The sequence below is a fragment of the Choloepus didactylus genome, chromosome 14 (genome assembly GCF_015220235.1).
Source record: "Choloepus didactylus isolate mChoDid1 chromosome 14, mChoDid1.pri, whole genome shotgun sequence".
Taxonomy (NCBI): domain Eukaryota; kingdom Metazoa; phylum Chordata; class Mammalia; order Pilosa; family Megalonychidae; genus Choloepus; species Choloepus didactylus.
In genome coordinates, this window is record NC_051320.1 from 50,612,887 (window position 1) to 50,629,735 (window position 16,849).

At 36.6% G+C, this 16,849-nt stretch overlaps 1 protein-coding gene across 9 annotated transcripts in view; it reads left to right on the forward strand.

The window, feature by feature from the left end:
* Positions 1–16,849, forward strand: part of NDUFAF6 (NADH:ubiquinone oxidoreductase complex assembly factor 6) — a 149,238-nt gene that overhangs the window by 35,367 nt on the left and 97,022 nt on the right. For all 9 annotated transcript variants that reach the window (XR_005211577.1, XR_005211576.1, XR_005211578.1 and 6 more), the window contains 4 exons: positions 11,373–11,429; positions 14,646–14,748; positions 15,772–15,905; positions 16,532–16,633. Coding sequence is in view for 6 of the 9 variants with exons in the window: in XM_037802523.1 (XP_037658451.1) it covers positions 11,373–11,429; positions 14,646–14,748; positions 15,772–15,905; positions 16,532–16,633 (396 nt within the window). In the remaining 3 variants the exon portion in view is untranslated. The remainder of the gene's footprint in view (positions 1–11,372; positions 11,430–14,645; positions 14,749–15,771; positions 15,906–16,531; positions 16,634–16,849) is intronic.

A 16,849-nucleotide genomic window follows, 5' to 3' on the forward strand; every position in this document is an offset into this window, starting at 1 on the left:
TCTCTGAATTCTCAATTCGATTCCATTGATCAATATGTCTGTCTTTGTGCCAGTACCATGCTGTTTTGACAACTGTGGCTTTATAATAAGCTTCAAAGTCAGGGAATGTAAGTCCTCCCACTTCGTTTTTCTTTTTTAGAGTGTTTTTAGCAATTTGAGGCATCTTCCCTTTCCAAATAAATTTGATAACTAGCTTTTCCAAGTCTGCAAAGTAGGTTGTTGGAATTTTGATTGGGATTGCATTGAATCTGTAGATGAGTTTGGGTAGAATTGACATCTTAATGACATTTAGCCTTCCTACCCATGAACATGGAATATTTTTCCATCTTTTAAGACCCCTTCTATTGTTTTTAGTAGAGTTATGTAGTTTTCTTTCTATAGGTCTTTTACATCTTTGGTTAAATTTATTCCTAGGTACTTGATTTTTTTAGTTGCTATTGAAAATGGTGTTGTTTTCTTGAGTGTCTCTTCACTTGGTTCATTTCTAGCATATAGAAACATTACTGACTTAATGTGCATTAATCTTGTATCCTGCTACTTTGCTAAATTTATTAGCTCTGGTAGCTGTATCGTTGATTTCTCAGGGTTTTCCAGATATAAGATCATATCATCTGAAAATAATTACCATTTTACTTCTTCCTTTCCAATTTGGATGCCTTTTATTTCTTTGTCTTGCCGGATTGCCCAGCCTAGCACTTCTAGTACAATGTTGAATAACAGTGGTGACAGCGGGCATTCTTGTCTTGTTCCTGATCTTACAGGGAAGGCTTTCAGTCTCTGACCATTGAGTACTATGCTGGCTGTGGGTTTTTCATATATGCTCCTTATCATATTGAGGAAGTTTCCTTCAATTCCTACCTTTTGAAGTGTTTTTATCAAAAAGAGATGTTGGATTTTGTCAAATGCTTTTTCAGCATCTATTGAGATGATCATTTGATTTTTCTCTTTTGATTTGTTAATGTGTTATAATACATTGATTGATTTTCTTATGTTGAAACATCCTTGCATGCCTGGAATGAACCCTACTTGGTCATGGTGTATGATTTTTTTAATGTGTCTTTGGATTTGATGTGCAAGTATTTTGTTGAGATTTTTTGCATCTGTCTTCATTAGGGAGATTGGCCTGTAGTTTTCCTTTTTTGTAGCATCTTTGCCTGGTTTTGTTATTAGATTGTTAGCTTCATAAAATGTGTTAAGTAGTATTCCATTTTCTTCGATGTTTTGAAAGAGTTTGAGTAAGATCGGTGTCAGTTCTTTCTGGAAAGTTTGGTAGAATACCCCTGTGAAGCCATCTGGCCCTGGGCATTTATTTGTGGGAAGCTTTTGATGACTGCTTGGATCTCTTTGCTTGTGATGGGTTGGTTGAGGTCTTCTCTTTCTTCTCTGTTCAGTCTAGGTTGTTCATATGTTTCCAGGAAATTGTCCATTTCCTCTCTGTTATCGAGTTTGTTGGCATACAGTTGTTCATAGTATCCTCTTATAATTTTTTAAATTTCTTTGGGATCTGCAATAATGTCACCTTTCTCATTCATTATTTTGTTCATATGGGTCCTCTCTCTTTTTGATTTTGTCAGTCTAGCTAGGGGCTTGTCAGTCTTGTTGATCTTCTCAAAGAACCAACTTCTGGTGTTATTTATTCTCTGTATTGTTTTTTGTTCTCTGTGTCATTTATTTCTGCTTTAATCCTTGTTATTTTTTTTCTTCTACTTGGTTCAGGATTGGTTTACTGTTCATTTTCTAGCTTCTTCAGTTGCTCCATTAGTTCTTTGATTTTAGCTTTCTTTCTTTTTGATGTATACGTTTAGTGCTATAAATTTCCCCCTCAGTACCGCTTTTGCTGCATCCCATAGGTTTTAATATGTTGTGTTCTCATTTTCATTTGTCTGTACGTATTTAGCATTTTCTCTTGCTATTTCTTCTTTAACCCGCTGATTGTTTAGGAGTGTGTTGTTTAACCTCCAAGTGTTTGTGAATTTTCTAATTATCTAATGATTATTGACTTCTAATTGTATTCCATTGTGGTCAGAGAATGTACTTTGAATAATTTCAATTTTTTTTGAATTTACTGAGGCTTGTTTTATGTCCCAGCATATGGTCTATTCTGGAGAAAGTCCGTGAGCACTAGAGAAGAATGTGTATCCTGGTGATTTGGGATGTAATGTTCTATATATGTCTGTTAAATCCAATTCATTTATCAGATTATTTAGGTTTTCAGTTTCCTTATTGGTCTTCTGTCTAGTTGATCTATCTATAGGAGAAAGTGACGTGTTGAAATCTCCCACAATTATTGTGGAAACATCCATTGCATCCTTTAGTTTTGCCAATGTTTGTCTCATGTATTTTGTGGCCCCTCGATTGTGTACATAAACATTTATAATTGTTATTTCTTCTTGTTGAATTGCCCCTTTTATTAGTATGTAGTGGCCTTCTTTGTCTCTCATAACATCCTTGCATTTAAAGTCTATTTTATCTGAGATTAATGTTGCTACTCCTGCTTTCTTTTGGCTGTAGCTTGCATGAAATATTTTTTTCCATCCTTTCACTTTCAATTTCTTTGTGTCCCTGTGTCTAAGATGAGTCTCTTGTATGCAGCATATTGATGGTTCATATTTTTTGATCCATTCTGCCAATCTATATCTTTTAATTGGGGAGTTCAAGCCATTTACATTCAATGTTATTACTGTGAAGGCATTTCTTGACTCAGCCATCCTGTCCTTTGGTTTGTTTGTCAGATATATTTTTTCCCTCTCTCTCTTAATGTCCTTTAATGTACCCATACTGAATCTCTTTAGTACTGAACCTATCTCTCTCTCTTTTGTTTATTTCTTTGTTGGTAGGGCTCCCTTTAGTATCTCAAGTAGGGAGGTCTCTTTTTTGCGAATTCTCTCAGCATTTGTTTGTCTGTGAAAAATTTAAGCTCTCCCTCAAATTTGAAGGAGAGCTTTGCTGGATAAAGAATTCTTGGTTGACAGTTTTTCTCTCTCTTAATTTTAAATATGTCATGCCACTGCCTTCTCACCTCCATGGTGGCCACTGAGTAGTCACTACTTAGTTTTACGCTGTTTCCTTTGTAAGTGGTGAATTGCTTTTCTCTTGCTGCTTTCAGAACTTGCTCCTTCTCTTCAGTATTTGACAGTCTGATAAGCATATGTCTTGGAGTGGGTTTATTTGGATTTATTCTGTTTGGAGTTTGCTGGGCATTTATGATTTGTGTATTTATGGTGTTTAGAAGATTTGGGAAGTTTTCCCAAACAATTTCTTTGAATACTCTTCCTAGACCTTTACCCTTCTCTTCCCCTTCTGGAACACCAATGACTCTTACATTTGGACATTTTGTATTATCTATCATATCCCTGAGGGCCATTTTGATTTTTCGATTTTTTTCCCCATTCTTTCTTTTGTTCTTTCATTTTCCGTTTTGTCGTACTCGAGGTCACTGATTTGCTTTTCAACTTCCTCTAGTCTTGTACTATGAGTACCCAGAATCTTTTAAATTTGGTTGACAGTTTCTTTTATTTCCATAAGATCGTCTATTTTTTCATTTACTCTTACAATTTCTTCTTTATACTATTCTAGGTTCTTCATGTCCTTTATATCCTGTGTCATGCTCTCATTGTTTGTCTTTAGTTCTTTGATTAATTGCTCCAAGTACTGTGCCTTCTCTCATCTTTTGATTGGGGGGTTTGGGTTTGGGTTATCCATATCGTCTGTTTTTTTCATATGCTTTAAAATTTTCTGATGTTTTTGGCCTCTTGGCATTTCCTTAACTTGATATAGGGTTCTTTTAGGATATGTAGGCTGATTCACACACTTATCTCTGATTTGTCAGATCTACAGCTTGGTGGAGTACACTTTCTCTAACTAACCAGCAGGTGGCATCTGCAGGCCACCTGTCCCCCTCAAGCAAGTTCTTCCCAACTTGTTCTTTGTGGTGAGTGGGGGTCTGAGTATTGTCTGGATCCATTTGGTGCACCACGTTTGCATGTGTGGGTTGTGCTGCCTGCCCTGAATGTGGGGCATGTGTCTGAGCCATTAGGGAGGGAGGGCAGCTTTAATAATCAAATCTCCCAGGTGTTCCTGGAGTTGTAAAGCTGTTGCAGTAGTCTAATCCTTCAGTTCAGTCTTGCCACAGTTTGTTTCTGCTGCTGACCCACAAGTCCTTGGTATTGGTATATGGAACTTACCAATATTTGGAAGTGGGTTCCTCTTCCAACCATCCCCTCCTAGGGCCTCTGCTGACGGAAGACTGTGCTACGTCACAGGTGAGTGCTGTCCCCCAAGGGAAGTTCTGGGCCGCAGGGCTGTGTAGGGGCATTCCCAGCCTGCTGAAAGGAGGCTATCGTCCACACCAGATATTGTGGCATGTGCACATGTTGCTGGAAACACTTCCTGTCACACTAGGTTGTTTGGGGCAGCTCTGGGCTGTGGCGCTGTCGCTGGGCAGGAGTGTTCCTAGCCCACTGGAAAGATGGCTATAAGGGGATGCCCCTCTTTTCTTGGGAAGTTGTGTTGTTTAGCGAATTTTCTTAGCCACTAGACTTAGTGCTTTGTCCCTCAGAGCTATGTTAGCTCTGCTCTTGCCTGGTCCCAAGTTGCAAGTCTTTGAGGCTTTCTGTAATGGGCTTCTTAGAGTAATTGTTTTAGAGAAAAAGAAAAAGATTAAAAAAAAAAGAAAAGAAAAAGAAGGGCCCTCCTTGCAGATCTAATGGGCTGTTGAAGAGACAAGAAGATTAGGGCCATTAAGGAACAATCAAGAAAGCAGAGAAACTGGCTCTCCAGGCAAGGGTCCTCCTCCTCTGGATTTGAATATGCGCCTGTTCTGTTTGAGCCCTGCCCTTCTCTGTTTTATGTTCACCACAACTCCAAAAAGTCTCTGTTTTTATTTTGGGGTGTTTTTTTTTTCTGCTGTTTTTGCTAGCCCTATCTCCTCTCCACCAGGCTGACTGCTCCCGGATTCTCTGGTGTCTGGTCTCAGTCTATCTGTGTTTGGGGTTTTTGATCAGCAGTCTGCATTTTCAATCAGAGCTGCAACTGTAGTTCTCCCTCCTCATTCCCAGCACTGACGGCCCCTCCTCCCAAAGGACTGAGCCTGACAGGGAGGAGCACAGGTCTCCTGGCCGCGAGAACTTACAGATTTTGCTGATCTCAGCTGTTCCACGCATTCATGAGTGTTGTATGAAGTATGCCCAAAGTCAGATTGCTCTGCATTGTCTGGTCCATGCAGTTCCTGGCTTTCTACCTACTGCCCTGGAGGAGTAACTAAAACCTACACCTCACCACTCTGCCTTCTTGCCCCTCCCCCTGTTGTATTTCTTTATTGAGGGAAAAAAGTGAAATCTTGTCTCCTTATATTATATATTGCTTGTTTTCCATATATTTGGTTGCAGAATTTAGGCTTTGTAAATTTTGATGCATTGCAGGTAAATATTTTGTTCTGTCTTCCCAGTAGCTCCTTATATTAGTGTTTTTTCCAGATTCTAGACTGTAGAACATCATATGTTGATCTTTTGTGAAGGGAGATTTGCTGTCACCATTTGTTCAGACAAATCCAAAGCTGTCATGTTTAGTTTGATAGGACACCCTATTTGGTGATGAATTTTAGGTGTTAGAGAATGGAAACCTATGGGCCAGAGTATTATTTGTCTTGCAGGATGTTAATGTTAAATGATTTTACATTAAAGCAGCTATGGTATCATTAGTAAACAGCCATGCATGATGTAGAAATGCACTAAACTGTGATTGGAGGAAAGGAATTTGTTACTTTGCCTCACTAATCTGTGTCCCCATTGCCATGTGATAAGCACCAGAAGACAGTTTCTGTAATAGGAGCCATTGACAGACCTTACAGTGGGGCACCTCATCTCAGGTATGCACACCAGCAGAGGCAGGATGGGTTTTTGGGCCACAGATTGACTTCACAGAGCCCCAATAAGGATGGAAAGCCAGGCCCCCCACATTGGGGACTGTGAAGAAAAAGTGAATGGGAAGCTGTAAATATTAGATTAGTTGTTTACCTTTATTCATCCCACTTTAAGAAGCTCAGCCTAAAACCTGCTGTAATTTTGGCTAAGAGTCTCCTCCTGAGTGCCTCTTTGTTGCTCAGATGTGGCCCTCTCTCTCTAGCTAAGCCAACTTGGCAAGTGAACTCACTGCCCTCCCCTCATGTGGGACCCGACTCCCAGGGTTGTAAATCTCCCTGGCAATGCAGGATATGACTCCCGGGGATGAATCTGGACTCGGCTTCATGGGATTGAGAACATCTTCTTGACCAAAAGGGGGATGCGAAATGAAACAAAATAAAGTTTCAGTGGCTGAGAGATTTCAAATGGAGTCAAGAGGTCACTCGGGTGGGCATTCTTACGCACCATATAGATATCCCTTTTTATGTTCTAATGTATTGGAATAGCTAGAAGTAAACACCTGAAACTTATCAAACTTCAACCCCATAGCCTCGACTTTTGAAGACGATCATAAACTATATAGCTTACAAGAGGTGACAGTGTGATTGTGAGAACTTTGTGGATTGTACTCCCTTTATCCAGTGTATGGATGGATGAGTAGAAAAATGGGGACAAAAGCTAAATGAAAAATAGGATGGGATGGGGGAATGATTTAGGTGTTCTTTTTTACTTTTATTTTTTATTTTTATTTTTATTCTTTCTGGTGTAAGGAAATTGATGGGTGTGAAGAGGCAGCCAACTCAATGGGAAAAAATATTTGGAAACCATGTATCTGAAAAAAGACTGATATCTTGCATATATAAAGAAATCCTACAACTCAGTGACAGTAGTACAGACAGCCCAATTATGACATGGGCAAAAGATATGAAAAGACAGTCCTCTGAAGAAGAAATAGAAATGGCCAAAAAACACATGAAAAAATGTTCAGCTTCACTAGCTATTAGGGAGATGCAAATTAAGACCACAATGAGATACCATCTCATACCAGTTAGATTGACTGTATTAAACAAACAGGAAACTACAAATGCTGGAGGGGATGTGGAGAAATTGGAACTCTTACTCATTGTTAATGGGACTGTGTAATGGTACAGCCACTCTGGAAGACAGTCTGGTGGTTCCTTTGAAAACTAGATACAGAGTTACATTTTGATCCAGCCGTTTCATTTCTCGGTATATACCCGGGAGATCTGAAAGCGGTGATATGAACAGATATCTGGATACTGATGTTCATAGCAGCATTATTCACAATTGCCATGAGATGGAAACAGTCCAGTTGTCCTTCAACAGGTGAGTGGATAAACAAATTGTGGTATATGCACACGATAGAATACTATGCGACAGTAAGAAGGAATGAGGTTGTGAAACATATGACAACATGGATTAACCTTGAGGGCATAATGCTGCGTGAAATAAGCCAGACACAAAAAGAGGAGATATTGTATGTTACCACTAATGTGAACTCTGAAAAATGTAAAATATTTGGTTTATATTGCAGAATATAATATCACTGGGGGACCTAGTGATAGACAGCAAATGTGAAGGGGGGATGATAATCTAATAAGAACAGATAAGTTATGAAGGGTAAACTTAATGTTGTGGGAATGTTTAGAAATGACTATGGTTTGTTAATTTGGGGAGGGTGTGGTAGGAACAAGTTGGCAGCAATGTAGTTATTTTAGGTTATTTGTTTTTCTTATTCCTTTGTTTATTTTCTTGGGGTAGGGTAGGAATATGTTGGAAACAATGTAGTTATTTTAGGTTATTTATTTTTTCTTATTCCTTTGTTTTGGTTTTGTTTGAAGTGTTTTTTTATTGTTTGTTTTTTAATTTTTTGATAAAGTTAAAAAAAACTGAGTTAAAAAAAGTCAGTCAGTAAATGAACAGTGGTGGGGAGGGGAATGGAGTGTTTTGGATGTTCTTTTTTATTTTAATTTTTATTTTATTTTTTGGAGTAATGAAGGTGTTCAGGAATTGATTGTGGTAATGAATGCACAACTGTGTGGTGGTGCTGTGAACAACTGTACACTTTGGAGGATTGTATGTTGTGTGAATATATCTCAATAAAATTGGATTAAAAATAGATTACGGTGATGAATACACAGCTATATGATGGTGCTGTGAACAGTTAATTGTACACCATGGATGATTGTATAGTATGTGACTATATTTCAATAAAACTGAATTTAAAAAAATAAATTAAAATTTTTAAAAAATCAAATAAATATTAAAAGAAGCTCAGCCTAAGTGGCTTATAGAGAAAAGGTTCTCTAAACTTCAGAAGCCCTTGCTGTTTTTTATTTTATACAAAAACCTGTGACTAAGTGCAGGTTTATGCTAAGACTTGCATTGAATGTTCTGGCCTTTGTCAGGAAATACAGAAGATCAGAGACTCCTTTAATGCAAATTTATCTTGCCTTAGCTTCTCTTTAAAAACTAGGACATATGTCTGAATTACTATTTGTCCAATTTTAACGGTTGCTTAGATTTTGATCAGCAATGTTGGCTAGCTTTGTTTATTCCTGGTGTTGATGGTTATTATGGATATTTGAAAAAACAGATAGTATTCAGAGCAGTTCTCCTGTTTGCATATTCTCTTTCCCTCCTGGTTCTGCTGGAGGATATGCTTATTGCAACTCTAGTAATACTTCCATTGGCTCTTTGAAAAGTGTCAGGTTCTTCAGAAGATTAACTCAGGAGAAGGCTAACAATGTGTTGTTCAGAAAGCAGTTTTCTACTGCACTGTTTCATTGATGCCGTTAGGGTACAGAACAGTTGAATAGCTGTAATTTCTTATATATTTTATAAATGTTATCCATTTCTCCATGTATGAATGAATGCGAGTTTTGTTTAAATTTGTTTTTATTATTATTTTTAATTGGAGAAGTTTTAAGTTTACAGAAAAATCATGCAGAAAATAGACTGAATTTGTTTTTTATAGTCAAGGTTTTTATTTGCTTTGGCTTCATTTTCCAAAGATATTGATTCTTGTTATTCTTTATTTAGCAGGTTTTGAACTTCTTTTAAATATTTATTTTCTTACCTTAATCTCTGATTATCTTCAGATATGACAGAAAAACTGTATTTTTTGGTCAAGAAATTGTACCAATTATAGCTTTAGCCTTGAGTCAATAGGAGTCTGACTATTCATTGGTTGAATATTTGTTGAGTATATTGTGTGCCAGGAACAGTGCTTAATAATGTGGTTTTAAGATCAAACATGTCCCCTGTACCTCCAAACATGCACAAAATAAAACAAGAGCAGAACTCTGTGATGAATAAGGAATCCCAGACTGATGCCTGGGATTGGGGAGTGATGCCTGAGGATTTCCTGCTGTGTAATGCTAGTAGTGCTGAGAGCATTTCAGACCTGACTCCATTGCAACCCTTTTAGCTTCTAGCCAGGCAACGTAGGCTCAGTTTTCTGGACTCACACTTTTTGTCACATAAATATGTACTGGTGATCATGCTAGTCTTTTATATCTTAGTAGCAGTCACAACCTAGAGTCTTAGTTGAAGTAAAGGATATCCCTAAGACTTCACTACCGTATTTATTTACTGTGAAAATATATCATATTTACTGTTGACTTGGCAAGAAAATAATGCTTTTAAAACTTATTTGGAAATAACTTCAAATTTTCAAAAAGATTGCAAAAATAAAAATAGTATAAAGAACACCTTTATATACTTTACCCAGATTCACATATTGTTTACATTTTACCCCATTTGTTTAACAGTTTGTGCATGCTCACTCACACATACACATGCTCTATATATGTAATTACACACTTAATTTTTTTCTGAATTATTTGACTGTTACATAACATCATAGACTTTTATCTTTTGTTCCTAAATCCTTCAGTGAATATTTCCTAAAAATAGGGTATTCTCCTATAAGCAGAACTGTTACTGACTTCAGTAACTTTAACTTTGATACAACACTTTTATCTAATTTTCCATTCATATTCCAATATTGTTAGTTGGTCCAGTAATGTCTTATATTTATAGCAATTTTCCCCTCCAGTCCAGGGTCTAGTCTAGGGTTAGGTATTGCATTTAGTTGTCATACTGAGGCATTCTTAGCCTATTTTAATCTGGGATGTTTCCATAGCCTTCCTTTGTCTTTTATGACATTGACGTTTTGAAGAGTGTAGCCCCTCACTTTTTTTTTAATAGAACATTCCTCATTTTGAATTTGTTTTGTTTTCTCATTATTAGATTCAGGTTATGGGTTTTTGACAGGAACACTGCATATGTAATACATGTTTCTCGGGGTATATAACATTTGGAGGCATACTTTGTCCATCTGTCTTTTATTGGCATTGTTCATTTTGATCACTCAGTCAAGATGTTGCCTGGTTTTTCTACTGTGTAATTATAATTCCCCTTGCAGCTAATATATCTTCTATGGGGAGACAATTTTAAGACTATGCAAATATCCTGTTCCTCATCAAAATTTTCCCCTAAATTTAGCATTCATTCATTCATGATTCCTATCTGATTCAATCTTTATTATGTTTGCAAAATGATTATTTCCCAACTCCAGCACTTTGCCCACATTTGCCAGTTGGTACTGAGCATTCTACTGTAAGCAAGAGCCTCCCTTCTTTATTTAGTTTGTTTATTAATTATTAGTATGGACTTAAGAATCCTCTTTTTTTCCCAATGATTTATAATTCATTACTTTATTTAATTATTTTGGTGTTGAAATAGTCCCAGATTTGGCAGTGGGAGCCTCTTCAAACTGGCTCCTGTCTTTATGACATGCACCCCTCCATCATTTTTTTGAGCACTTCCTTATATTATGGCATAAGAAGATATTCTAGGACCATCTTGAACCTCTCCTGCCCCAGTTCTGGAATGATCTATTTCTCTAAGGATCCCTGGTTCTTTTGGAAGGTGATTGTGTTAGAAACCAAGATCTGTTCTTTCCTACTGGAGTGTCTACTTGCCAAAATAATGATTTACCCTACTGATTGTTTGCTTTTGGGTTTTATTATCATTTTTGGAGAAGAGGTAATTTTTCTTTTTTTTTTGAGAATAGGTTATTTTTTCTAATAGAATATCTTTATCCTATGAAAGAAGTTTGAGGGTAGTAAGCATAGAAATCAGGGTATATCATATAATAGAGAAAACTGGTTTTTCATGTTTGTGTTGTCTTGTTTTGGAAGTGGAATCATTAAATTACTAAACAGTACAGGAAAAAAAGACAGGTTAGTGGAAAAGTATTGGAAATATTATCTTTACTTGGAAATGTTTTGAAATGTTTTCTAGGGACATTTTCTTTTTTCCTTTTTTTGAACATCTGGCAATGAGTTACTATAAATGTTCTCTTACCTAGTTTCGTGTTTGGTTTGTTTATTTTATTCAGATCTGCAGAAGTCATTACAGTACTTTTCAACACTTGTTTTTTAGGCTATCAAAAGACATAATCTGACTAAAAGATGGCTTCTGAAAATCATTGATGAAAGAGTAAGTTTAATTGCTCAAGTCTTAATTTTTCTTCCTTTTTAATCCTTAAGCCAATCTTCAGGAAGGAAGTGTCTTAACATGTGTATTAATATTTTGCAAGAAGGAAACTTTTAGAGAACTATGCTGTTTTATCTATACTCTACCCTTGCACACCATCCACTGTAGCTCCCTGCCCCCTCACTTTGAGACAGACAGGTGGAGACAGGCCCCCATACAGAAGGATGTGCACATCCACACTCTACTGTTTTTGTTTATTTTAATAGAAATTTTCAGACTTATACACAAGTAGATACTATAATATACTTTCATGTATTTATTGCCCAGCTTTAATGGTTATCAAGACATGTCCAGTCATTGATACATATTCTATCCACTCCTCTCTCCAATCTCCATTGGATTGTTTTAAAATAAATCCTAGACATCATATTATTTGATCTGTAAATACATTTGTATTTCGAAAAGATAAGGACTTTTAAAAATCATAACCATAATACGATTATCATACCTTAAAAAGTATTAACTTTTTAATATTATCAGTCTTTACTATTAGTCATACACACCCTTTTATGCACATCCCAGGACTTAGATCTGTGTTCACATAATAGGGGGAAGAAGGAGGAAAGATGGTTCTAGTGAATGGAATATTGTACTAAATTCTTAGAATTGATGTCTAGTTCCAACCAAGACTTCAAATTGCTCTGTGACCTGGGCTATCTTGTGTAATCTTTATGATGCATTGTTGGCTCAGTGCCCTTATTGGCCTGATATTTATTACATACTGTTGTCATGAAAATGTATGTTTACTTAGTATATTTGCATACACTCTGTTAACCAACATGAGGCTATAGTGAAAATAATGAGAAGCCAAATGAGATGAATAATGACCAATGCATTTTTAAAAATACTGAGTGACATCATCAAGATGGTGAGGTAAGGCATCCCCTGGCAAAGTCTCCCCTCAGAAACAACTGATAAAAGGGCAAATCCTTGGAACTCTAGAGGGTGATAGAGACTGAAGAAGAACTCAATAAATGCTGAATTTAGAGGGGAAAAACACCAAAAAAGAAGGTAGGAGATTTGTGACTCAGACGTGCCAGTCCAGACCACTTACCCTCACTTGACCTCATGTGGCTTGAGAATCACACAGTGGCAGCACTCTGGCCTGGATACCTCCTGCCATGGTTGCAGAGCACAAAGCCACTGGCAACAAATGAGAACCACAGACACATTTAGACCCAAGGCTACATAGACCCAGGGCAGGCCCCAAATGGTTGGCAAATGTTTGCATATAAAATGGCCTCCAGGAAACGAAAGAGATCCTTGGTTGAACTGTTGGAAAGAAGTGCATGCACCCAACCCAGTCTCTGATTGCTGGAGCACCTAAAACGAAAAGCAGACATTTTTGAATGCTGTCCTCGTCTGGCTTCCTGAGGTAGGATATCCTAACATGGAAACAAAAAGAGACCTACAGTGGTGTTGACAAGCAGTGCACACACCCAACCCAGTCTCTAATTGCTAGAGCATATCACTGCGGGAGGGAGAGCAGTTGAGCAAATCATAGGGTCTGGGGAGGAAAGTCTGCACAAAATCAATCAGAAACAGCTTGGGACTCCCAAAAAAGGAACAGAGGAAAAGAAGCCTTCTTTTGGAAGTGAAACAGTTGCACATAAAAGAGCCATCTAAAAGGTGGACCACATGTCCAGGACAAGAAACAAGTGAAGAACACCTGAGAAAAGTCAAACAGTTAACATGGGCTGTTCTAAAGGTTCGGTGTAAGTTGGACCAAGCATCAAATAAGAGCCTTAACGCATAGCCAGTTTACAGTAAAACACTAGGCAGGAGGGAGAAACTGAGACACAGACTTTGGAACAACTAATCAAAGAGGTTCAAACAGATCTCCTAAATCAATTCAAGCAGTTGAAGGAAATTATAGCTAGAAATAAACTAAATATGGACATAGAGCTAAAGAATACTAAAAAAGACAATGTGTGAACAAGAAGATTTAGAAAGTTCAAAAAGAAACATAAATTATGGGGATGAAAGGCAAAATAATAAAGGCTAAAAATACACTAAAGGTTTACAACAGCAGATTTGAACAGGGAGAAGAAGAATCAATGAACTGGAAGACAGGACAATTTAGTCATATACTCAGAAGAACAGGTAAAGAATAGAAAAAACTGAGCAGTGTCCAAGGGACCTGTATGACAGTATGAAGCACACCAACATATATACCATGGGAGTCTCAGAAAGAGATGAGAAGGGGGAAATGGGCAGAAAGAATATTTGAGGAAATAATGGACAAAAAGTTTCCAGCTCTTATGAAAGATATACATGTCCAAGAAGCACAACATACTCTAAATAGGATAACCCCTAATGGACCTATTTCAAGACATACGTGAGTCAAAATGTTGAATGTCAAAGATAAAGAGAGAATTTTGAAAGCAACAAGAGAAAATCAATTCATCACATACAAGGGAACCTCAATAATACTAAGTGCCAATTTCTCATTAGAAACCATGGAGGAGAGTAAGCAATAGTATGATATATTTAAGATACCAAAAGAGAAAAACTGCCAGCCAAAAATTCTTTACCTGGCAAAACTGTCCTTTAAAAAAGAGGGAATGTTGAAAACATACACAGATAAAAGCAGAGAGTTAGTCACCAAAAGACTTACTCCTCTCCTTTCTTTTTCTAGCCACCTTTTCCACATAAAGAACATGGGATCTAGAGACAAAAGGTGTGGGTTTGAATCCTGACCTTACCACTTATTAGCTTTGTGTCCTTGGTCATGTTTATTAATGTGTCTGTGCCTCAGTTTCCTCTTTTGCAAAATGGAAAAAGTATCAATTCCTTGTCTCTTGGGTTTATTGTCAGGATTAAGAAAATAATGTCTGAAGTGATAAAGAGCTCAGTTAAGTCAATTTCTCGTGATACCTTGGGCTTTAGAAGGAATTAAAAAAATTAAACTAACCCTGTGTCTGTGGTGCTCTGTGCATTGAGATTATTCCTGAGGTGTGATTTGGAGGGGTGATTTCTAAGTATTGAATATGTAGAACTTTAATATTTTAATTTTATTTTAATCTTATTTTATTGTATACTAAACCTATACTAAATAATTTTCTTCATTATTCAGTTCTTGAGGGCAAAAAATAGTACCTTTTCTTTACAAAATATTGACAGTTCAGCAGACTTTATTTGCATTTTGTTTGACTGTAGGAAAGAAATTTGGATGACAGAGCATATCGGAATATCCAGGAACTGGAAACTTATGCTGAAAACACACAGAGCTCTCTTCTTTATTTAACATTAGAAATATTGGGTAAGTTGTTTTTTTCTATTCATACTTCTCCTAAATAAAACACCTTTTGGATATCACTCATAATTTGACAATCTAATAAGTTTAGCATTGAAGTTTTACTTTGCACCATCTATGAAAAAACAGTTAAAAAATTTTTTTGAGCAATCAAGATGGCAGAAAAGGGGACTATATAACTTTCTTTAGAATGAAGACTACCACAGTACTGAGACACTTATAAAACTCCTCTAGCTACTTCATGGGAATGCTTAATTAGCAATCCAGTAATTACAATTTTACTTGTTTACCACAGCATCTTCTAAAGCTTGGAACGTCTGTAACCTGACTCTACTTTCCCTATTGGTCAATAGTAGTTCATATGTTTAAAAAGTAGAAAAAACAAACAATTTCTAAAAGTTTTATAAAACTTTTCCATTTCTTTTTTAAAAAAAAAAACAAAACAATTTAAAGGGTACTTTCTCTCCTCTGACTTTGTCCTCAGTTAGTGAGGTCTTATTGTAATGAGGAAATTATTTGGGCCAAGGACAATACCATCTCATTTGAAGAAGGTCATATATTTTTATGTCACTCTAAAGAATAATAAGAGTTCCTATTGAATTTCCCAGGCCTGTTCTGCCTTTACACCAGGTGACATGTTTGCCATTACAATGAAGGGAGGGAACAAAGAACAGAATGTTTATTAGTTGAGTATGTACTTAAAATGAGGTCATATGGAAATTGCACTGAGGAAAAGAAATGGAAGACTTGTAATGTTTTTCCATGATGGCTGATTAAAATTCCAAATGTGTTTTTGGTGTGCTATAGTCAGAGGAAAACTCTTTTCTTTAAAAGTTGAGGTTCAGAAACCTGTTAGTGGTGAATAGCCAACTTGTCCTTATGCCCAGTTTTTTCTCTTAAATCCTGTTTTCAGATATAAAACATAGAAAAAACATCTACTTTTGCGTTTTTAGGTGTTTTCTCTATGCTCTTTCTGTTGGTTTGCAGTGCACTTAAGAGTAGTTACTTATTTAATTTCTAAAATCATAGGTATAAAGGATCTTCATGCAGATCATGCCGCAAGTCACATTGGAAAAGCACAAGGCATTGTCACTTGCTTGAGAGCAACTCCCTATCATGGTAGCAGAAGAAAAGTGTTCCTTCCCATGGATATTTGTATGCTGGTAAGGCTGTAGTTTGAACCTTCTAATAACTTCCGTCAGGAACACAATGAGGGAAGTAATCTCTTGGTTCTTTGCTCAGTCCATTCAAGTAGCTGCTTTGAAACTAATGCTTACTGCTTAGTGCACATGGTTTCCTTTGTTTGTTCCAGAGTTAAGTCAGGATTTTATCTATCACACGTTTTAGGTCTTTGGTAAATCTGTAAGTATAAAGGTCCAGAGAACCTCCTTACTCCCTTGCAAGCAATTTCAGAAATTATTCCCAGTGTTCATTTTAGCCTGTTCTTTTAAACCTCTTATGTATGTTTTTTTCTTGCTTGTGTATATTTGTTCTACTCACCATTGTTGTTAACATCTTGTTGCTTATTCTTCTAGGTCCCCCCTCCTATAAGTGAAAGTCTATGTTTGTTTATGTACATATACATACACATATTTTTTTTAAAAACATGAAATTGGCATTATACTGTACATATAATGTCACCTGTTTTCTTGTGCTGTTAGGGTTTTTTTCCTCTTAAACTTTTTATTTTGAAATATTTCACACTAACAGGATAATTGCAAAAGCAATTGCTAAGTTAGTTTTAAGTATGCTTTTAGATCCCTAATATAATATACATTTTCCCACACAGCATAGTGTTTCACAAGAGGATTTTATACGGAAGAACCAGGATAAAAATGTAAGAGATGTAATATATGACATTGCCAGCCAGGCACACTTGCATCTAAAGCATGTAAGTAGCATCTTTTTTTTTTTTCTTTCTAAGTCAAGAAATTTAATATTTTGACACAGCACAATCATCTAATACACAGTCCATATTTCCAGTTTCACCTATTGGCCCAACAGTGTCCTTTATAGCAAATTTTTTTCCTAGTCCTGGATCCAGTCCAGGATCATGCATTGAATTAAAGGATCATGCATTGCATGTCTCTTTAGTCCCCTTTGATCT